The sequence below is a fragment of the Notothenia rossii genome, assembly GCF_949606895.1.
Source record: "Notothenia rossii genome assembly, chromosome: 9".
NCBI classification, from domain to species: Eukaryota; Metazoa; Chordata; class Actinopteri; order Perciformes; family Nototheniidae; genus Notothenia; species Notothenia rossii.
The window spans coordinates 27,518,301-27,541,979 of NC_136907.1; the positions used below are offsets into that span (position 1 = coordinate 27,518,301).

Below are 23,679 nucleotides of genomic sequence, written 5' to 3' on the forward strand. Positions count from 1 at the left end.
GATTTCATATCGCATTAACACCATATCCCTACGTGAATTGCAGCTAAATCATCCAATCAGCGAGCTTAAACCATAGCTGAGGATCTTGGGTAATCAATTCAGTGGCTGTGTATCGCAATGATGCTCGAAATGTCCCTTATAGGCCTACGTCTGTTTCCGGTTATTTTTATTTTGATATTCAGTTCCTGACGGACGCCAAAAAGGCCCGAGATTATGGAATTAAACAAATGAATAAAAACAAGAATAATTGTGTGTTATTGGTGAGTAAATAACAGTGTGTTATTTAGAAAAGAATAACAAATTAGAAGGAAAAAAAGATTTAAAAAATACAGATTTCAATATTCTGAGGCTCTGAGCCCTATTTCTTTTCCTCACAGACGACAAAAAAAGTCCGACATTATACGATTTAAAATAAAAACAATAATCGTGGCTTGATATTGAGTAACAACATGTTTTTATGCACCCCACAGCTTCCGGTCTTCCAAGACCCGAACGGACAAAAAGACGTGTTGCAGGCACGAAACATACTACCAATAGAAATATATTGCTTTTGAAATCGTTCTGTGTGACACGAAAAAAAGGGGAAAATCGTGTTGGTGAACACGAATCACTAGATTAAATGTCGTGACTATAACACAAAATGCCGTGAGACTGGGTTGAATTGGTAGATAGGTAGCCAACCCTGTCTCCTAAAAATTACGTTCCCACAGAACTAAACAGTATTCTCAATTACGTTTAGCTAGAAACGTATTTTCTCCCACGTTACGTTCGTTATGAACGTATCTCAAATACGTTTATTTTCTACATATCTTCGAGAAACATATTTTCTCCCACGTTACGTTTCTTATGAATGTATCCTAAATACGTTTATTTTCTACATATCTTTGCCATTTATTGTCTTGCTTATAATAATGATAATAGTCATTTATAAATATCATTTTAGAGCACACATTTGAAATCAGTAGGCGAGGCTGTAATTTCACCAGCTCTCATGAGCGAGGCAGAAAATAATAGTTTTAACATGCCAAAAAGCTGCTGTGTCGTTTATTGCACCTCAAACATTAAAACAAATCCAGAGTTAGGTGTTTCTGTGCTTCCTCTAAGAAGAAAGGAAAGTAACAGAAGATCTCTGTGGCTTCAGGCTTGATCGCCGTTCAAATGACAGCGTTGGTTTCCCCAAAAATGGGCGGGGCTGTAAAGTGACATAGATTTGACTCTCATCTATTATTCAAAACCATTTTATTTATTCTAACGTAAATTAAATGCCAGTGTTTTATCTTTTTATTTATTTGTTTTTATTTTAATCGTATAATGTCGGACTTTTTTTCCCGTCTGTGAGGAAAATATATGGGGCTTAGAGCCTCAAAATACTGAAATCTGTATTTTTGAAAATCTTTTTTTCCTTCTAATTTGTTATTCTTTTTGTAAATAACACACCGTTATTTACTCAACAATGACACACAATTATCCTTGTTTTTATTTATTTGTTTAATTCTATAATCTTGGGCTTTTTAGCGTGCTTTTTAGCCATAAATAAAGTCACCGGAAAACGACGTAGGCCTATAAGCAGGGGTGCACATAACTGGTGCGCCAGTGCGCATGCGCACCGAAATTGAATGATGCGCTGCCAGATGAACCCCGGGAAACGCTTTTACGCACCAACTGCTGGGGCCACTGAGAGGAAATTTCTTCCTGAAAATCCCACCCCTGGACCTAGCGCTTCAGCCCCGCCCCTGGATCTCGGCTCTGCAGCGAGCGGCACTTGGAAAATCGTGACACTATCTGCAGGCACTTGTTAAAATGTCCAAAAAGCAAGTATGAGTAACTTTTTTGGTTTTCCAGGACCGCCACCACCAAAGAGACAACACACTGAACCACCACCTGACTCGCAAAGAAAACGTGTTTTTTCTGAAAAGTGGCTTCAGCAGGTGGGCTGGCTTAAATCCAATGATGAACGCACCGACATGTGGTGCAAATTATGCCGTGAGCATCCTAATCTGGCAGATAAAAACAGCGCGTTTTATACTGGGACAAATAATTTCAGTCACCCACCTTTCGAAAAACATGAGAAAAGCAAAGAGCACGTGAACATCATTAAAACAATTGAAAACAGCAGCAGACAGGGTCGGAGTCGCCCTCTTGATAGGTGGCAAGACAAAATTAACGAAGAACAGCGTCAGGCACTCAGTAATATATTTCTGTTGGCCTTTCATAAAGCTAAACACGCACGGCCGATGCGCTCGTATGAAGAGGACATTCCTCTGTTTAAGAGGCTTGGAGTTGATGTCGGGACTGCGTATCATTCAAGAGAAGGAGGATCCCGCATCATGCAGACTATTGCAAAGACAATCAGCACGGAACTGTTTGAAAAATTAAAAGCAGCAGAATTCTGGGGTCTGCTCTTTGACGGATCAGAAGACATCAACAAAACTGAGCAGGAAATCGTGTACATTGTGTCTGTGTCAAGCGACGGAGAGTTAAACTCGAATTTCCTTGGATTAATTAATCTGGGGGCAGCACGATCAGCACAGGACATTGTTGACGGACTTGTGCAACTATTTAATGCATGTGGATTAGCGGATGAGTGGAAGACAAAGTTGGTCTCGGTGTGTACAGACGGAGCAGCTGTCAACGTGGGAGTATACAACGGCGTCATCCCTAAACTACGCCGGATAGTGGACGTCGGGGATTCCCTGGTTCATATTCTGTGTACAGCCCACACCCTGGAGAACTGCGCCAAATCAGCCGATCGCATGGTGCCATACTGTGAGTCTTTTAATCGCTCCGTTGTCAGTTTGCTACGCTTTTATTTGCAAAAGAGGGGTGCCGCTAACACAGCACAACTAAAGAAACACTGTGATGAGACTGGCATTGACTTTGTAAAACTGGGAAAGTTTCACAACATTAGATGGTCTGCTTGGAGACATGAGACTCTGTTAAAAATATGGAGGCTATTACCTGCCATTAAAATACAACTGGCTAAAAGTGATGACAGTGACCTAAAGCATGTCTGCACAGAGCGTTTTCACTGTTTCCTAGCCAACATGCTTGATATTGGGAAGATATTACAGGGGCTCTCTCTCAAGTTCCAGCGAGATCAGCTGAGTATCGGTGAATGCAAAGATGAGCTCATGGTAGCTGTTGGCCAGCTGACACTTCTGCTTGACAGTGATGATGGGAAGTACAGGAAACAAAGTGTTGCAAATGCTGATGCTGACAGGGACAAGAATAATGTACTGAGGGGTTTAATTCAAGAGTTTGAAACCAGATATGAATCCCTCAAGTCATGTGACCAATTTCTAATTTTTGATCCTTCAACTTGGCCTCAGGAAAGGAAAGACCTCCACAGTTTTGGCAACACAACACTTAAAAGCATCCTTCAGAATTATGAGGCCAGCATGTCTGTTGACAGAGACTCCATTCTAAGTGAATGGATGCGTTTAAAGCAAGCAGGAAAACGTTTAGCAGCCTCCTCTGTGTATGACTTGGTCAACATTGTGAAGACAGGCAATCCAGAGAATTACTCTAACATTAAGAAAGTCCTTGTGTTGTCCCTTACACTGCCTTTAAGCAGTGCTGCATGTGAGAGAGGATTTTCACACCTTAACATTATTAAAACCAAGTACAGATCCCGCCTGTCAGACTGTCGCCTGTCATCCCTGATGCACATCCACCTGTCTAAGTTGACAACAGAGACCTTTGACCCAAAGCAGGCTATTGACTTGTGGATGCAAACAGCTGATCGTAGGCTCAACCAGAGGGAGAGGAGTAGGCCTACATCAGCAGCTGCCATGGTTGAAATTGAGGACAGTGATAGCAGCAGTCAAGAGAGCAGTGAGGATGATGATGTCCAGCTTGTAGAATAAAAAGATAAATGGAGAGATTGTAGCTTTAAACTGAGCTGAAAGAAGAGCCAGTCAGTTGTTCCAGTGTTTACAGAACCAACATTTAATTGCAGTGGTTAAAGGGCAGTCAGTTGAGTTATTTTTCAGTGTTTCAGTGTTTTATCCTGAGTTTACAGAACCAACATTTAATTGCAGTGGTTAAAGGGCAGTCAGTTAAGTTATGTTTCAGTGTTTCAGTGTTTGTTCTAGTGTTTACAGAACCAACATTTAATTGCAGTGGTTAAAAGGCAGTCAGTTAAGTTATTTTTCAGTGTTTCAGTGTTTGTTCTAGTGTTTACAGAACCAACATTTAATTGCAGTGGTTAAAGGGCAGTCAGTTAAGTTATGTTTCAGTGTTTCAGTGTTTGTTCTAGTGTTTACAGAACCAACATTTAATTGCAGTGGTTAAAGGGCAGTCAGTTTGAGTTATTGTTCAGTGTTTCAGTGTTAACAGAATAGAGAGTCACATTCTTCATCAGTGCTTAAAAAGATGACAGTTGATTTCAGTGTTAAAAGAACAGACATTCAATGCTTAAAGAGATGATTGATGTGAGGATGTCAGTTGATTTCAGTGTGTTTTAGAACAGTGTTAATTACAAGAGCAGTAATTTGATTTATTTTATTTTGTTTTCCATCCAACACCTTCACACACCATACTTTGCACACATCCACTCACCTACACTACTGATTATACAGACTAACACACACACCATAATGTGTTAATTCATATTTATTTATGAATACATTTTATATCGCAATAAGTTATCCATGTATCCCTGTTTTATTCATTCTGCGAGACGGGTCGCGATATTTGGTGAGCACCAAGTCACATCTCCAGGTGCTCCTTTGAGTTCCAGGCCAAAAAAGTTATGTGCACCCCTGCCTATAAGGGACATTTTGAGCGATACACACCACAAACCCACTGAACAGATTACCCAAGATCCTCAGCTTGAAGCTCGTTGATTGAATGTTTTAGCTGCAATGCATGTTGGGATATGATGTTAATGCGATATGATATCCGATAACATTAAACAAATTATAATAATACTATATTCCGAGTGTTCTTGCTTTTCTATTTGAAGGTCATCACATAACGGCATTGTAATACACGGTTCAGCTGCATTACATATTACAGATCTGCTGTAGTTCTTTATTTATAAAGCCCTGATGAGAAGACTTCTGGACAAACAGGAGAACTGCCGCCAAAACTGAATATGTGACGTGGATCATAAATATATCAACAATTAAACAACATCTTGCATTTCTTTTCACAAAATACGTCTCCTTGCAGTATCAATAGTAATTCGGCTGACTTTTATATTTGATCCAATTGGTAGATAGGTTATATTTACACCATAACGGTGCACAGCTGATAGAAAAGGACTTGTAGTTTTTAAAGATATTACTGATTTTCTTTGAAAATAAGAATGTAAATACTGAGTTGAGAGAATAGTCAGGGGATTTGGGTGATGGGAGACACATCTATGGAATCACAATTTCAATAGCTTACTATTAAATGACGGATATACCATTCTGTCTGTGATGTTTTACAAATCAGATATTAATGTGTAGAAGTAAAACATGAGAAATAGTATAGCAATATCTTGTAAAATTATGTAAAAACATGAATAAAACTATTAAACTACACATCTTCAGATGTTATACATACATAAGTATCCTACACTAATAATACAAAGTTATTATTGGTATGCTGTGTGTACCTTATGTGCACCACCTAGTGGTTAAAGCACGTTATTGAATTATTTTGTTGAATAATGTTATTTTTGTTGAATAATGATATTAGATGAAAAAAATATTAAGAGTACATACTTTCATAGGGGGAAAGTAGAAGGTCAATGATAAAAAAATATAGAATATAAAAAATCAAGAAGATACTGTAAGTGATCTCTACAATAAAACAGTTTAGTGCTGGATTTACAAAGATATTAATATGAGGATGTGCAAAACAGACAAACTAATTAACCTTTATTAACACATTAAAGAATACTTTAGGTTAAGGTCTTCTTTCAAATAAGAAAAAAGCTTTGGGGGTATCTATCTACAGATAAATATTAAGCCTGACAAAGTACTTAACGTCTAATATATTGCTTTCCTGCTATGTTAACTATGTTGAAGCACTTATTTTAACTGATATTATACACATTAATTATACTCTTATGTATGTAGATAGTATAAGAAATGTGCAGAATTTGACAGTTTAATGGTGGAGGTATACACACATATTGATAGATGTCTTGTAATGCACTGTTGAGGAACCTGTGACCGAAGTTTTTAATTCATTACATAACTACACCGTAGTTGTGTATATGATATGTCAATAAACCTTAGAAAATCTTGAAATCTTGAAAGGGATGTGCAAAATAGAAATTATATACAGTTTTTAATTAACTATTAGTAGAGAATAACGAGTAATTAATATACTTTATAGAGATCTGCAGATAAATGTTTAGTCTTCTCAAGTACCAACAATCAAATATCTCTCCTGATTGTTGGCACTTGACAATCACCTTTCCCTGAATTGTACTCAGGTGTAACTAAAGTCTGATTTAAGGGTTGTTTATATTTCACATCATTAATCAGAATCTGCAAAGTAACTAAAATAAATGTAGTGGAGTAAAAATACTAGGTTAACCTCTGAATTGTAGTGGAGCAGAATTACAAAGTAACAATGAGCTGTCATGTGGATATTAATGCTGCCCATTATGTGCACAAGCGATTTTCACCCATTTAGTAATTACATGTTTTAAATGTGTACACACCAATGTGTTTCCCATCGCCTAAACCTCAAGGGCTATACACAGTTTAATACTGTCAACTTCTAATTTTGGGAAAAACGAAAACGTCTTTTAAAACTACAATTCCCAGTAGAGACGTGCCATAGAGAACATGTTGCGAAACACAATAGCCAGCATGTGTATTTCTGGGGGGGCGTTCGAGTCCAGTTTTGAATAGTCTGCTGTGGTTTATTTCCATTTCAAAGAACTTGACGCTCGGCGTAACCTTGGCGCACTGCCACTCCAACATCCAATCCCAGAGCTTGAAGATTAATCACGGGGTTTGTCAACGAGACTGTAGTCCAAAACGATAGCTGGGGATTATGGGTAGTGTAGTGTCTTCGGCCATCCTAAACTGAATCTTTTTTCGGACATCATATGCATTAACAACAACACATCTGTCGTCACAGAGATCTCCTGTTACTGTCCTTTCTTCTTAGAGGAAGAACAGTGCCTGACATAAGGGCAGGAATTCAGAGGGAAAGGAGCAATTTTGAGCTCTGCTCTTAAAAACTGCTTTTTTTTTAAGGTCATACGTCAAACGCGTCATATTACATCACAAAGGGTAGACATCTCCGCTCTCTGACCGCGGGTATAGTTAGTAGTTGCGTTGAGTTGAGCGGTTGTGTTTTAGTGAGCTGGTATTTTTCGGTAGTTTTACATTGTATTTCACCATTTGTAATCATGGTGCAGTATTGTGTTTGTGCAGGTTGCACAAATAGCAGCCTGTCAGGACATCGAGTCCACAGTAAAAAGGACCGGAGCTAGCGTTCGTTCCTGGTTGCGTTGTGCATCCACCTCCCTGCAGCACATACTCTCCACAGCTTTATCAGGAAACCGTATTACATCTCTCTCCCCCCCCTCTTCGCTGCTCTCTCTCCCCTCCGGTACACGGCACCGTAAGACGTATTGTGGAGTTGCATTAGGTAACGCTGTGGTGGCTGTACTGCTCCAGCCGTCTCCTTTGTGTTTGTTTGTTTCCCCCTGTCTGTGTTGTGTGTGCGTGTTGGCTTTCACTCCTGGCTCCTGGCTCAACCTCTACTCACCTGCTGCAATCAGCTGTGCACCCTCCCCGACTACACACCTGCTTTCCATCAAGCCATTTACAACGGCATATCAACGGGGCTCCACAACCTTTCTCCGCCATATCGTCAAGTATCAGCCGTATCTCGCGTCTCCCCTCCGGTACACAGCACCGTAGTGTGGAGTTGCATTAGGTAACGCGAGATACGGCTGATACTTGCGCATTAGTTTCTGTTATGGATCAGTATCAACAGTCCTGCCAGTAACGTTACTATATTATCAATGCTACTTTAGTTATAGCCTGATATATGATAGCTAACTTCACAATGTTGTGATGTGACGTTAGCTAACATTCTGTAGCTAACGCCGGTCACTCACCAAGATAGCTGCCCAGTTCTCCACTGGTTCTCCTCACACCGAAGCTCAATTTCTCTGCGATGGCCGTTATTTCTTCTAATCCTTGGCTGCTCCTGGTCTCTTGGACGCCTAGCAGGCTCATAATTATAAGGTTGTGGTCCGTCATATGCATTCGAATATTCATGTTCAACTTCTTCTGTGTCTTCTTTGTCGAAACTAGCATTTGGATCCATGTTTATTAATACGTTACACCGGCCGCTCTCCCTCTTGTTTCCCCCATGTTACGTCACACGCGGGAGGTCACGTGCTGAGGCTTTTTTATAAGGAAGTGAACATTTCTTACAAAAACGACGCCAGATGTCCATGTAGTGTATATTTCTGTATATTTTTGGGAAAATCTAGTGTATTCATAATTTTCCTACACATTTACGTATTCATTGGGCATGTTTTTTGCTGACAGGCCCGCCTCAGCTCCACCTCTGTCCCCATTTTTTGGATGAGGCGGTTACGAGTCAGGCGCTGACTCACTTCCAAGAAGTCAACAGCCGTGTGCGCCCTCTTTGGGCTTCATTGTGGCTTTGCGGGAACCTATGGGTGACTATTGACACTACGTCTATTTATATACAGTCTTATATGCACCTTGACAGGGCGGTTATAAATTACAATTATATAACTACAACAACCTGCTACAAATACAACACACCACTATAAGTCTCTCGTAATTATTTAAAAAAAAAACAGCCAACAATCAACTAAATAATGGGCTACAATATAGCAAACAAATACAATGACTTATAAACAATGCATAGAGGAGTTGAGGTAATCACGGGAGATTACACCAGCACAACTCCGGTGACTCTTTTAACTCCTAAGCCTAAATATAATTGAAAACAGTTATATAAGAAATTCACCCCCCTACAGTGATCATGAATATGGAAATTAGCTAGAGGGGGCTGCTGTACAATAGGGTATGTGAAGATTGGATACCTCCCTTTAGAAGCCAGCCTCCAGTGGTGTGTGTTTATCTTTCACGTTCAAAGTCAAATTTACTAGAAACATGTTATTCTAATTTAAGCAACAGAGCTTCATTTACATTTTTTAAGTTTAGGTCATTGTCTTGTTGTCGTATAAGTAGGTGTGTTACTATTTATTTTTAAATTGAAACACACCGCTTCTGTAACTTAGGCTGAGCAGCATTTTAAAAATACATTGTTGTGTTGGTCCTTCCAATCATCACACACAAATGCTGCCTTTTACTACTTCCAATGTTACATCACAAACAGAAACACTCACTCACTCACTCACTTTTCTCTTTACACTTTGACACAACAGACTTTCACCTGCTCGCTGTAATGTCAAATTTGATACACTGACAGCTCAGATGTAGAGTTCATGACAGTGTAAAATATTTTGCTTATATTAAGACAATAAATATTCAGGATAGAAGTGAAGTTGTTATTGAGAAATCGACAGGATAAGTACCAACTAATATAAATCATTGTGTGTTCCTATTCTGCAGTTTTTCTTACTGTGTAAGCAAAAGGAACTGTATACATCTCACTTTGTAGAAATAAAGTATTTGTTTTGTTGACTATAATTGTATTTTGAACACATACAACTACAGGATCAGATGAATCCTGAGTGCTTTGCTGTTTGATTATGGGTTAGCAGTAGATCTCTTTGTAGCAGTGTGTTGTTACTTACGGAGTTTCCATGCTTTTTCTGCAGTGCGTTATGGATAGAGGGGGGTCTGGAAGATGGGAGAAAGAGATAAGGAAGGTGAACAGATGTCACTCTCATTTTCAAGCATTTATAAGGATAAACAATCCTGATCCAAGACATTTACATAAAGGTTTATGAAAACTTGAATTCCTAAAAATGACCAGTGAATTCCTAAAGATGACGATCACAATAGCTGCTGCTGAGCCTGGAGCAGCTTTTGGAAAGGAGTAACAGGATAACAATTAAATGCTAAATATAAAAGCAGTAATATACAAGTGTCATTAGGCCACTTTCATGATGTTCACTACTTGATCATGTAATTAAAGCTGAGAGTCATATAGAGCAGCATGATAACATAAATCAGTAAGGTAGATGTGGGGATGTCTGTTAAAAGTCTCTCAGTTAAGTTTCACATAAAAAATGATTATAAGTTGTAATGTATAAATACAAAAACATTCAGTAATCATTGTTGTTATTTGTGATAATTTAATTGCTCCCTGAAAATTGAGTGATTGTGATGGCAGCCATTATTTTCCAGGTCTTCCCTCACCTCTTTTCCTCTTCATCTTCCTCCTGCGCTGCTTGTTGACGAAGCAGGCAGCCATGGTGCTGAAGAGGACAGCTGCTGCCAGGAAACAGATGGTTGCCACAATGCCAGCCACCACAGGCCGCGCCAGTCCACGCTCCTCCACCATCTCTGGAGGGGGGAAGAAGTCTGCGGGGGGAGGAGGGGAGAGTCAGGGACGTACAACTTGGTAAAGTCACAGTGTGGCTACAGAATGACAAGGATGCAACAAAGCAGGAAATGACAGCTGCAGACTGTAGACAGACCCATGAGGACATGTTAATGATAGCTACATTTTGACTGCACGACGAGCACTGTGGTAGGATCCCGATAGTGATATTAATAGCTCTAAGTAGGTATAGATAGCAGTAGCTGTAGTGTTGCTTTTTGGGGGTTTTATTTTGAAAAACAAGCCCCTAAACCTGAATATTTCTGTTACTATACAGTTTTTCTATGGGGCTTTTATTTAGAAAAACTGGTATTTTTCAAAGCATCCAGTAAGGATATGGTAACTCAACAGGCTTCTATTTTGAATAACAAGCCTACATTTTAGCTTCCTTTAGTGGCGGAAGATGAAGAGTATGAAGAAATACTTAGTATGGAGGATAGTAAACTGTGTGTGGCAATGTCAGTCACAGAATAAAACAAAAGATTCAAAAATTTACTTACAAGACTTTTATTTTATTATTATTATCTTTTATTATGATTATTGCCAACATTCCTTTTCTGGCTCTGAAAATGGGCACTTATTTACTCTAGATAACCAAGCAGACATGAGTGCACTGATAAAGAGCATGCTGTCCCCTCAAGATCCTACTGTGCTCTGATTAACAAGCTTTCAAATTGTATAAACTCAATCAGGCGTTTTTTTCTGGGTATGCATTTGAGATCCTTTTCTCCCTCACTCCCAAACAAAAAAGGGACACCACATTGTATAATCTGTAGGCTTTGATAGCCTTTTGAAAGAAAAGTCCTTCCATATCCAATGAGATGCAAGAGCTGACCTTTAAAACTGCGTGTGTCTTTAAAATAAGCATTTCTGCACGCTACAGTTGCAAGAAAAAGTATGTGAACCCTTTGGAACTGCCTGGATTTCTGCATAAATTGGTCATAAAATGTGTTCTGATCTTCATCTAAGTCACAACAATAGACAAACACAGTCTGCTTAAGTTAAAACCACACAAACAATTATATGTTTTTATGTTTTTATTGAACACACCATGTAAACATTCACAGTGCAGGGTGGAAACAGTATGTGAACCCTTGGATTTAATAACTGGTTGACCCTCCTTTTGCAGCAATAACCTCAACCAAACGTTTCCTATAGTTGCATATCAGACCTGCACAACGGTCAGGAGGAATTTTAGACCATTCCTCTTTACAAAACTCTTTCAGTTCAGCAATATTCTTGGGATGTCTGGTGTGAATCGCTCTCTTGAGGTCATGACACAGCATCTCAATTGGGTTGAGGTCAGGACTCTGACTGGGCCACTCCAGAAGGCGTATTTTCTTCTGTTGAAGCCATTTTGTTGTTGATTTACTTCTGTGCTTTGGGTCGTTGTCCTGTTGCATCACCCATCTTCTGTTGAGCTTCAATTGGTGGACAGATGGCCTTAAGTTCTCCAGCAAAATGTCTTGATAAACTTGAGAATTCATTTTTCCGTCGATGATGGCAATCTGTCCAGGCCCTGAGGCAGCAAAGCAGCCCCCAACCATGATGCTCCCTCCACCATACTTCACAGTTGGGATGAGGTTTTGATGTTGGTGTGCTGTGCCTTTTTTTCTCCACACATAGCGTTGTGTGTTCCTTCCAAACAACTCAACTTTGGTTTCATCTGTCCACAGAATATTTTGCCAGTAGTGCTGTGGAACATCCAGGTGCTCTTTTGCAAACTTCAAACGTGCAGCAATGTTTTTTCTGGACAGCAGTGGCTTCCTCCATTTTATGACCAACTTATGCAGATATCCAGGTAATTCCAAAGGGTTCACATACTTTTTCTTGCAACTGTATATGCAATTATGACTAAGCAGAAAGTCAACTTACTTCTCTACTTATCTGAATAGAGTCTCACAGTGAACGCTGCAGTCAGTAAATGTTCACTGTAATGACTGTTTTATACTTCTGTATGTTGTTATCCGCTGAGCTTATTGCGGGAGATCTGAGGTATGGTAGGTATTTTACTTTTTTGGACATAAGTAAAATACCTTATCAACATGCATGAAATGTCAAAACATGTTTTTAACAAATTATTAAAATAACATACAATTGTGTTAATGCTTTGACAATATGCAGCGAAAACGCAGTCAAATTAGTTCAAGAACAACAGAAAGATGAGCAGCAACTTCTGATATTGCATTACTCTCCAGCTTTGCCACTAGGGAGCAGCAACGTTCTACCACTGCAAATGTTCTTCATTATAAACGTTACCAACAGCTCCTCTTATCAAATGATGCGTGCCCAGTGACCTCTGCAGGGGAGTGACATCACAGTTTCAGGGTTTCATTTCAGATTTAAAACAGCCTCTTATTATTGGGACCAAAAAAAAAACCGACTTTGATTTATTTGTTTGATTTCTGATTTCTTTGTTGCAAAAAGCAGCCCAGTGCAATCCACTGAGGCAGACGGAAGGATGATGTCATACTTTTAAAGATGGTACAAAGGAGTGTGCATGTAAAGAGAGCTTATGTTAATAGTGCTGCTGAGTGGGAAAAATGTAAAGTTGGAGTTGCTGAGTGTGCAATACATCTACCGCCTCTGGTCAGATCAGGACTGTGAAGTTAGCCTGAGGTTAGCAACGCATGCTACTGCAAGAGGCTGTTGGTTTGAATCCAGAGGTTTAAAGAAGACCTGCCCTTTTTTCTCTGAGTAACACATTTTTTGACATGAATGCACTGTATACTGTATAATCTGTGTTTTTATATATGTGTATTTTTTGTATATTTAATATGAGATGTAAGGTCTCACCTGTGCTGGACACACCTACTACGTTACTAGGATCACTGATGATGTCATCCATGACGGCCATGACGCGGAACTCGTACCAGGCCTCCTAAGAGCAGGAGAACAGACAGAGGTCATTCAGAGGGTGAAGTCATATGGTTTTATTTTGTTATTGTCTCAGCTGATAGACATGGATTTGGAGCTCACTCACTGATATCATTTAGTGTTGCCTTCAAAAAAATATATTGGTCCTACATGGATGGCACAATGGAAACTACGAGTTGTGCATTGCAAAGTTTGGCATGATTTAGGCTTTTATTTAATCCAATAATTCTACAAAAAAAGATTAGATTATTAAGCACTTAATTCAGGAAATCAAGAATAACTCCTGAAGCTATAAGGGGGTTCGAAAATCTGTCAAAAATCACACATGATGTCATAGTGATATCATTAGGGTTATCTTTGATTGGAATGGACAATAATATGATGTAACTCTCGCTACTGTTAGCTAGCTAGCATTATTGACGTTAGCAGTAGCAAATCATTACATACTGTTTAATTAACCAAAGAAGTTAATGTTTTTTGACACCAGAATAGTGGTGTGTTTATAAAATTGTAAAAGAAAATATGTCTTACATTTGTTTGTATAGTTATGTGTTCACCACATGGATGTATAAAGAGACACAGCACAGAAAAAACAGAAAATTGGCGCTAGAACTAGGGTTTTGGACTTTGAAGGAATTATTAGGCGGGAAGTGTCAAAAAGACTTCCACAGTCGTGCTTTCCCATTCTGCCTTACTGTCCCTCTCACATGCTTTCACACAAGTCACTTGACTCCCCCATTCGCCTGCTCACCTGTTTCTCATCAGCCCTGCAATATTTTGACCTGCCCATCTCCACCTTCTCTTTGACAGATTGACAATGTTGCGCATGCCAGTAATTTCCGGCCTTCTGAACGTCTGCTCGATCTATTTCGGCTTTTTGTTGCCTGTTCCTCACCTGCTGACCAGTATGCCCGTCTTGGATTTGTTTGACTGTTCGATCTGCTTTCTGTCTATCCATCTGTGTTTGAATCTTTCATTAATTCTGCATCATGGGAAAGTAGAAACAAGCATTATGAAGCTTGACCCATCATCGGAATATCAAACATCTGCTGCTTGTCCCCATTTTTACATATATAAACTCAAAAGATGTTTGAAACTTGAATATCTGTACACATCCAACTAAGAGAAACATGGATGATTGAGCGTACCATTGTAACATCATTTCAGGTATAAATATGATATATTGTAAGGGGGAACAGAATATTAAAAAAGTCTCCATAGGAAATAAACATGAGCAGATGCGCTGATTTCTTTAAATAGCCAAATGCGTCTTAAAATTGATAAATCACCTTTGAATAAGTCCTGATGAAACAACAGATTAAGCCTTTTAGAACCCCTTTCATTGTGCTGGTGTTGTCTGCGCTCCACAGTGCAGGTCAGCAACAGCACAGCAGCTGTGGAGCTGGCACAGATCCAGTCGGTGTCTTGCTCAAGACTGAGATTTGAATTTAAAAAGGTACCAAACACAGCACCACTTATACGCAGACAACCAAACAGAGCGTCCCTCTGGTCAAATTACCTCATCTGATGCAGAAAGAGATTTGAAGCTAAAAAGTTAAACAAGCGAGGTGCTTTGTGTGTGTCGAGAGAGCTGGTGAGACTGAGTGGGTGTTGGCGGTGCAATGGAAGGAGAGATAATAGCATCTGCATGGAGCCGACAGTGGTAGTTAGAATACAAAGAAGCTCAAACATTATATGGAAGGAGATTACCCGACATAAGCAAAGATGTGAAATGCAGAAAAATAAGTATTGTGTATTGTGTATATAAATCAGCAAGGATTTATTGATTTTTTTCTCTACTGTAGTGAATTCACTGTCATCTAAAAAGCGTATTGTATTCATTATTCATATTCTTACAGTGTATTACATTGCCTCTCATGTTCCAGATGCTATTCTCTCTCCTCTCTGCAAGTAAAAGCATGTGTGTGTTTTGCAGGTTTAACAAAACGTGTTATGGCAAGAATAAAAAATGCCACCAAGTAAAACCCAGAGATGTCCGAAAGAGAGCCAAGTCAGCATGTGCACACCTGCAATGTTACTATGACAACCAAGGTGGATATGGCAGCTTAATATTCAGGATTCCCACAATTTCTTAAGCATCACATTTGAAGACCTTTCAAGGACATTCCAGGAACAAATCACACAAATGGCAGGAGCCATCATTTGAGACACGGATCAAGGTTACTACTGTCACAAACACCAAGAGGTTTTAAAATGAGAACTCACAGACATCAATCTAAAAGAGAGCCTCTAATGTTTAAACACTTGAGGCTATTTTACAGTCAGTTAAAAATCAGTGAAGTGAAACGATGGAACTTTTAATCGGAGAAAAATAACTGTACCTACCACAAATACTAATTGGCGGCAACTTTTTTTTCTGGATGTTTATTATAAAAAAGGATGTTCTTGAATTATTTTAAAAGTAAATAAAGTGTCTATTCTGTTCATGGATTATTATAACTCACATTTGGGAAACGTGTCTCAACAACCTATATAGCAGCAAGCAGCACAGCTTTCTCACAGTGTCAGCAGTCGATTGATGGCAGTTGGCTAACAAAAAAGCAAGCATGCTTAGCCAAGCATTTCAGGTGGCGTGTATAATTAAGTTTATTTGAAAGACTTTCTCATGCTGCTTGGAACTATACCATCTTTTGCTGGATTTCCGCAAAAAAAAAAACACAGGGGTGACCGGGGTTGAAAAACACCTGAAACTTCTTGTTATAATGTATATCAAGCTCTTATATATAAAAAAATAAAGATTTGTTATTTTAATAGAGCTGAAGCTGGGATGTTGACCATATTTTACACTTAAAAATGCTATTAATTATTGTTCAATGCTTAGCAGTAACAGCCATTTGCTGGCTAAAATGAGCATAGAATAACAGACATAGCACAAGTTCTAAAATAATTGTCTTAGAGTAGACATTATAATTAACCTCCACTACAGCCCAGACATCCCTCTAGATGAGGGTCTTGTTTGATACTCTGTCTGCAGTCCATGACCTGTCTGGTACCTGGATAAGGTCTCGGGCGAGCAGGTCTGTCTCCCCAGCAGGAATGCTGTCGTCTAAGACCTCCCATCGCTCCCCCAGGCGGAACTCCATGACATAATGCTGGATTGGTGCTGTATGATTGGCAGGCAGGATCCAGTTGAGCAGAACTCCCTGCTGCGTGCGATTGGCTGTGAGGCACCGTGGTGGGGTAAGCAGCACCAATGGTTCAGGGGTACTTATAGGAAATACTGAAAGAGCACAAAAGTGTGTGAGAGCAACTCGGTTATATATTCAGTGTTCTGTTCACCAGCATGATACCAGTGAATCATCCTCCTTTACACTTTGACACTAACATGTATGACAACTAAAGTGTGAAGTGATTAAGCTCTTATACCAAATGCATCTCTAACACATTCACATGCACATTCACACACATCTTTTACATCACTTAGACTCTGAATCCTCGCATCCTGAAAGTCAATTTCTGGCCTGCATGATGCTATCCAAAAGCAGCCCCTGTCTAAAGGCTTTGTCTTCTTTCGTTCTACTTCTTGGCTGACACAAAAGGTGATGATGCGTGAATATTAATCATAAATGAGTATGTCACTCATCTTTTAAGTGACAGCTTTATTTAGCCCTAGTACATTTCCCTTTCCCCACTGCTGTGAGTAATGCAGAGTGATTCAACAAAGCCTAGTTTAAAGGTATAATATGCAGCATTCCTAAAAAGACAATGTATAGACTCATCCAAAAATATTCCCTCACAATCGTCCTTGATGAAACATTGGACCTGTGAGGTGGTCTCCGTATCTGCAGACACCCTGCAGCCTTTGGCCTGTAGTTTCCCTTTTCTTCTTATTTTGCTGTTTGGTCATTTCTGGGCATCAAAAAAGAGCCTTGTTTCCTCTTGCTTTTTCCATGCCCTAACCTTTTTTTTCTTTTCTTTTTCTTTACTTTACTGGCCTCAGTTGAAACGGTGCTCTATACATATAAACAGAATATTAAACAATTATTCCATGGTGTTTTTCAATTTCATATTGAAAAAACGAATGCGTTTTTGAGCCAAAGCTTACATTTTTAAATGTGGACTGAGGATGGATATGACTGGACTTGGTCCTACAGTGTATGATCAGAGCGTGGTTAGCAACGGTCTGTTATACAGCGGTCTGCTACACAAAAAGAACAAACCTTATACAGTAATGTCTAAATTGATCAATCAGATTTGATCATTAATCTAAGCTGCTTAATAAATAATTGTATCGCTTTTTTCAGACTAACAGCAGTAGATATTCATAAGTCTCCTCACCTAGTGTGTTCACAGTGACAACCTCGCTGAAAGGGCCTGTGCCAAGCTTGTTTTGGGCCAGAACGCTGAACTGGTATATTGTCTCTGGCTCCAAGCCGGGCACCACCAACCAGTCCTGGCCTCCAGGCACGGGTATGGAGAGCCAGTCATGTGGACCTAAACGCTCCCTCTTCAGCCTGAACGCCGGGGTTCAGGAGAGGTGAGCGGACAGAGAGAGGATTTGAAAAAAACATAATGGGGATACTTTACTATTTTGTCTCTATAAGACAGAGGTTAAAGTTGACTTAAATGTAAGTAAGCAAAATAATTTCAGATACATCTTTAGCTCCATAATTGATCCAACATTACAGACAAAAATTGTATTATTTCTTCCATGAATTTTGTTCACTTTATTCTCATCTTGACTTTCACTTGAGGGTATTAAGCCCATGCTGCGCTCAGCTTTGCAGATTGCTGTTTGCCCATGCCATACATTCAGCGCTCACTGACTTGATCACCAGATAAAGCACTGTTACATGCAGCTACAACACTCTCACTCTTTATCCCTGATGGGATTGTAAAAGCAGAGCCTATATTTAGGTAGTTTTGATGTTGCAGGAAACATTTGTCATCCCCTACTGAGATGTTTCATTTTAGCAACTTAGCTTCTATAGTACTGTGAAATGCAGTATAATTAAATGTAATCTGTAAGGTATCAGTATAATTCGTTTTTTTGTTATAGACTGAGTTCCTTAAAGGTGGGGTAGGTAAGTTTGAGAAACGGGCTCGAGGTGTACTTTTTGTTATATTCCATGGAATGCTCTTAACATCCCGATAGCAATGAATATCTTAAGTGCTTTGACCAAAAATCCATAACAAATGTCATCTGTGGAAGCCGTAGTTCTGTAAAAAGCACGACCAATCATCTGAGCCGGTGTTGCAGTATAAATTGAGTCATGACAACTGGCGATATTCTATTATTTTCGTCATAGGAATCCGGGGCGTGTACATTGAGGACACGTTGTTGACTTACCAGGAAAGAAACATCGTTTGTCGTTTACGTTCATCTTTTGCTATATCTGCCTTCCTAAGATCACTTTGCTGCACATTCAGTACTCGTATGTGAGGTTGTGGGTGAGAGTCCGATATCGTCAACTTATACTGCAACACCGGCCCGGCTAAAATAACTGGATGGCCTACCTGCCTGTCAACCTTCCATCTTTGCACAAACTTATCTTGTGCCCTCATTGGTCATGTGCGCGTTCGTGTGTGTTGGAGGAGGGGCTCTGTAAGGAAGTGGCAGATTTTTTACGGTTGTGTATTTTCAAATTCTAGCGCACTCGAGCTGGTTTCTCCAAAATTACCTACCCCACCTTTAATATTATATATGCTGTAGTTTATGTCCCTATATGATACAGATGCATAGTGCTTACTGAGACTATAGGCCTCCATTTAAATGAATAATGTTAATTAAAGTTTGACGGCAGTAGCAGTAGCAGAAGCGGCGGCAGCAGCAGCAGCAGCAGCAGCAGCAGTAGCAGCAGCAGCAGCAGCAGCAGCAAAGACAATTTTGGGTCATGTTCAGTTTTGTTGGAACTGTCTTTATGAGTTCCTGCAGAAAATCCAAGATTAGAGATGAAAACTCACTCAACCTCGATCTCCATGTATTTCGATCTCAAGGTTTTAACAACTGTTCTGAACACAACCCGGAAAAAAGACATTTTCAGAAACAACAGAGGAAGTATTGGAAGAACAAGAAGAAGCAGGAAGCAAAGCATGCTGGGATGACTCACACATGGCCATACCAGACTGAGAACGTCTGCTGGAAGCCTCCGTCATACCCCACCTCCCAGGACACATTGGCCCAGGTAGAGGAAGCCACCACGTGGATGCTGGTGGGGGCGTGGGGGCTTGTGCCTGTGGAGAGGGGAGGCAGTGAGGGTGTGTAGTTAAAAGGGCACATTAGTCACAGAGCAGTCTTGCTGTGATCCATTACATGTATTTAACTTGAGAGATGGAACAAGCCAGCAACCCAATGTAACCTCATCCTACAAGTGTTTTCCCTTGTAACATAAAAATGAAATGTATCAATTGAAAAACGATAGCAATAAGAAAGCATGCATGTATCCTTTGTCTAGCTAAATAATGTAAGCTAAGAAAACAGGATGTGGATAGCTTGTCTGATCATAACAGCCAGATAACAATATACTAGATACATGAAAGACAAGAATAGCTTGTTTCAGCTGTAGCTTTAGCCAGTGGTGTAGTGGGCGTTGGACGCGGGGGTACGCTGTACCCCCACTTATTTGGAGCATGATCTTTTTTTCAATAGTCTAATAAATATAAAATCATTGCCAGTGTTATGCGTTGCAAGTGTGTATTTGTTTTAATAATGAAAAAAAAATCACAGTAATTACTGTATAATAAAAAATAAAAACGATTTCCTTAAAAAAGTATGATTCGTCATCACGCTTGTAACCCCGCAGCGGGGTGGGGGTGTGTCAGTGAAGAGCTGTCGATTTTGCGGCAGCTCTTTCCCTCAAGAATACTAACGAAAAAGCTATAATGGCAGGCAAACATTTTTTACTTGACTTCTTTTCTAAAAAGAATATCATTCAAGTCCAGATTCAATGTTGTTTGCATAAGTAGGCTATATTTTTCGTTTTGTTTATTTAATAAGTTAATATCAGGACAACTTTGGGAATTTTGTTTGTTTGTTATGAGTTTTAAAGAGAGAGAGAAATTTTTTTTTGTTTATGTCATTTATGTGCCAGTTTGTCCATGGTTTTGAGTCTGTGTGTGTTGAGCGCAGCACCGTCTGCTTTTTGCAGTACAGTAACTAAAGTAGAACTAAGCATACCGGTAGTTTCTGTGGACCTGTCTGCCCGTTTTGTGCGCACTTGTGTGGCATTGTTTGGAGCTAATTAAAATAGCGTCCCCCCAGTAAAAAAATCCCCACTACACCACTGGCTTTAGCCTTCGTTTTTTTTGCTTGATGCCAGTAGTTAGCTATATTTGAGGCCCGTGAACATGATTTTGTGTTGAGTCATTTTGAAGCGTTATAAAGTCAACCAGAGGATTGCTTTTTCCATCGCAAGCTAGCTAATTAAGCTAACATTAGCTTGATTAGCCAGCTAGCTACATCAGATAACAGCTGCAAGCATCAGTTTCCCTTTATTGGCTAGAAGTGTGATGTTGCTCTTTTCTCCTTCTTTCTGAAGTCAAGGACACATTGTGTAAATAATGTACACTGCCCATGTTAAACTGAATGTGCCATATAGTACAATGTAACAGGCAGGCATAGCAACAGTAACTCAGTGGGTGGGACGTAGAGAACTGTCAATTACTGCACTACTGTGAAGCCGACAATTGGCCCGACCAAGCAAGGAAGCAGAACGCCAAAAATATAACCCGTTGTGGGCATTTATTAACTTCGAACACAGGACACAGCCTCAATCTTGCTGTTCCCGTGAGCACAGTCACCAGCCACAAGGATCTCACACACCTCTCCCAAACAGAAAAACCCCAGAACCTAAATACACACACTAATCAGTCAACAAGACACAGGTGAGGGGGGAGGAGACAACACAGGGCACCAGGTGAACACAATCAACCACAATGAAGCTATACAAACAGTAACAGAGGCCGAGATCTATGGGCCCAGAGATCACCTCCGTGACAACTACTCTAGATATTCTCATGTAATATGTGTAGTTTTATATATGTAAATGTGTTTGTGAAGTAGTGTTTATGTTGGGTACCTATTACTTGGACGTGCGTGCTGGCAGTGATGCTCGTGGCAACGTTGGTGGCGACACACTCCCACTCCCCATGGTCCTCCTTGGTGAGTGACTTGAACTGTAAGCTGCCCCGGGGCAGAACATTGTGCTTGCTTTTACTGGGCTTGCCTACCTGCAGTCCATCCAGCCAAGGAAAGACAAAGTCAGCCAATGAAGTAGAGATGGAGAGAGGGCACAAAGGGTTGGTACATGTCATTCAAATGTAAAAACTCTATAAACAGCAAAGGGGCTAGCCAGCTGTTCAACAACCAACAATTGCACATCTCCAACAAGATAATAGCTTTCAAAGTGTATTTTAAGTTTGAGAAATTAGACAGAATTATGCATTTCATAATTGGGAGACAGAAACAAAAGCTAATCACACAGTATTCAATGAGTCAGATAAAGCATGCCTGATAATCAAGAAAACAATGGAGAGAAACTAATATCTTCCCTTGATTGCATATTTTATAGACATCATTTAGATGTGATTAAATGCTACAATGATATACTGTATAGTTTAAATAAAAATCAGAGCAACAGGTTTCAGAAATGCACTTCTGAATGGAAAACAATGACTGTAACTAAAAACAAATTGTGGGTATACAAATGGTTACCCAAGAAATCTGGTTGCCAAATCCTATACAGAAGAAAGAGGGTAAGTGTGGGAGTTGTCTAACCTTTCTCCATGTGATGTTGGGAAAGGGGTCTCCCTCCGCCTCACAGGGGATGACCAGTTCTCTCCCAGCCTCCTGCCTGTACTCCCCTCCAGGAACCACTGAGAATTTAGGAGGCTCCTGTCCAGGGGGAAGCACCAACACAGGTTAGGTAACAATAATGAGTTGCTTTGAGTTTGTAATGCCTCCTGGAGGCATCACAGCTGTTTTGCTATGAGGTATGCAAAGTGACTTTGGAGGTACCTTTAGCACCAGGGGAGCAGGAGAGGACCATCCCAAAGAACCCAGGGCGTTGTAAGGCATGCAGGTATAGGTGCCGAGAGAGTCCTCCGTCACCTCTGCCACACGGATGCTCCCATCGTCCATTTGGCTCCAACCAGGGAACTGTGGATGGAAAAGTGATTGACGATGTGTAAGGAAGAGTAACATTTTGTAACAGACTGATTCCAAACCTAGCCTCACACACGGAAACAACTGAAAATCTGTTGACATAGACATTTAATTAAAGCCAAGGTTTTTTTGTTTTTTCAGTGCTAAGGGCAACTGAATCTTTTCACTCAAACAAGAGAAACACTGAAAATTACAGAAAGTAAAGTCACATGGAGCTTTAACGAAATTATGCACTAATTTCCAGTCTAAGGCGGAGTGAAGTGAGTGGAACAAAAGCACCAGCAGCACACCCGCTCACCTTGTCTATCCGGAGAGGGAGGCCATCTTTCTTCCACTTAACCAGAGTTACAGGGGGGTTGGCATCTATAGGACAGCGGATGAAGCCAGGCATACCAATGGCCACGTAGATGACGGATGGCATGTTAACCACACGGGCAGGATCTGGTGGAAAACAAGGAAAACACTTTACAAAACATCTCTTTGGAAAGCCGGTGCCTACTTCTTGTAACAGCTGTGAAAAAAGATGAGAAATCAAACAGCTTATGGCAAAGGGCCTTTACGTGGAGTTTGTGTATAGTTCAACATCAATGCAAATGAGTTTTTCTCCTGAACTGAAAGTAAATTAGCCTCCTGTTAAACAAGATGACACAGCGTAAATCTATACAGATTTGAACAGGGATCAAATCTCACTACAATCTGCTGTCAACTTCCCTTAATCAGACTTTAATTCATGGTGTGTCCATCTTTCCACTTTTTTCAAAATCAATGATCAAATTTTTAAATTGTAAATATGGTATTATTTATAGCCAGCAGGTATAGAAATTAATACATTATTATTACTAGAACTTTAATCCACAATTGTTATTAGCCTAACTCTTTGTAGCTGTTTAAAGGCAGTCATTAACTTTTTCTGATCAAAGATAATAAGAAGGCAAATATTACAATCCCATATTGTCAACAATCACATCTAATTTAATATTTATTTTAAAACTGTAACAAATATTAATGGCACCACAGTAATATACAATAACCTCTGCAAATGGCTATTGTATAAATTATAAGAATAGGAAATTGACAAGGGTTCATTGTTAATATTATTCAACTTGAAGTCAGTGTTAATCTGTGTTATTTTAGTTTAGACATTCAGTGTATGTCAAAGTGTT

General features: G+C 39.8%; 1 protein-coding gene across 6 annotated transcripts in view; it reads right to left on the minus strand.

Annotated features, from left to right (window-relative positions):
* igsf9bb (immunoglobulin superfamily, member 9Bb) overlaps positions 1–23,679 on the minus strand; it is a 196,905-nt gene that overhangs the window by 40,578 nt on the left and 132,648 nt on the right. For 4 of the 6 annotated variants that reach the window (XM_079647623.1, XM_079647622.1, XM_079647620.1 and 1 more), the window contains exons 8-17: positions 22,815–22,957; positions 22,370–22,510; positions 22,130–22,246; positions 21,432–21,582; positions 19,464–19,587; positions 17,692–17,867; positions 16,407–16,633; positions 13,312–13,396; positions 10,332–10,496; positions 9,764–9,809 (exon numbers count right to left, since the gene is read on the minus strand). In XM_079647623.1, the coding sequence (XP_079503749.1) occupies positions 9,764–9,809; positions 10,332–10,496; positions 13,312–13,396; positions 16,407–16,633; positions 17,692–17,867; positions 19,464–19,587; positions 21,432–21,582; positions 22,130–22,246; positions 22,370–22,510; positions 22,815–22,957 (1,375 nt within the window). The remainder of the gene's footprint in view (positions 1–9,763; positions 9,810–10,331; positions 10,497–13,311; positions 13,397–16,406; positions 16,634–17,691; positions 17,868–19,463; positions 19,588–21,431; positions 21,583–22,129; positions 22,247–22,369; positions 22,511–22,814; positions 22,958–23,679) is intronic. The other 2 variants (XM_079647624.1, XM_079647621.1) reach the window with 1 other exon arrangement.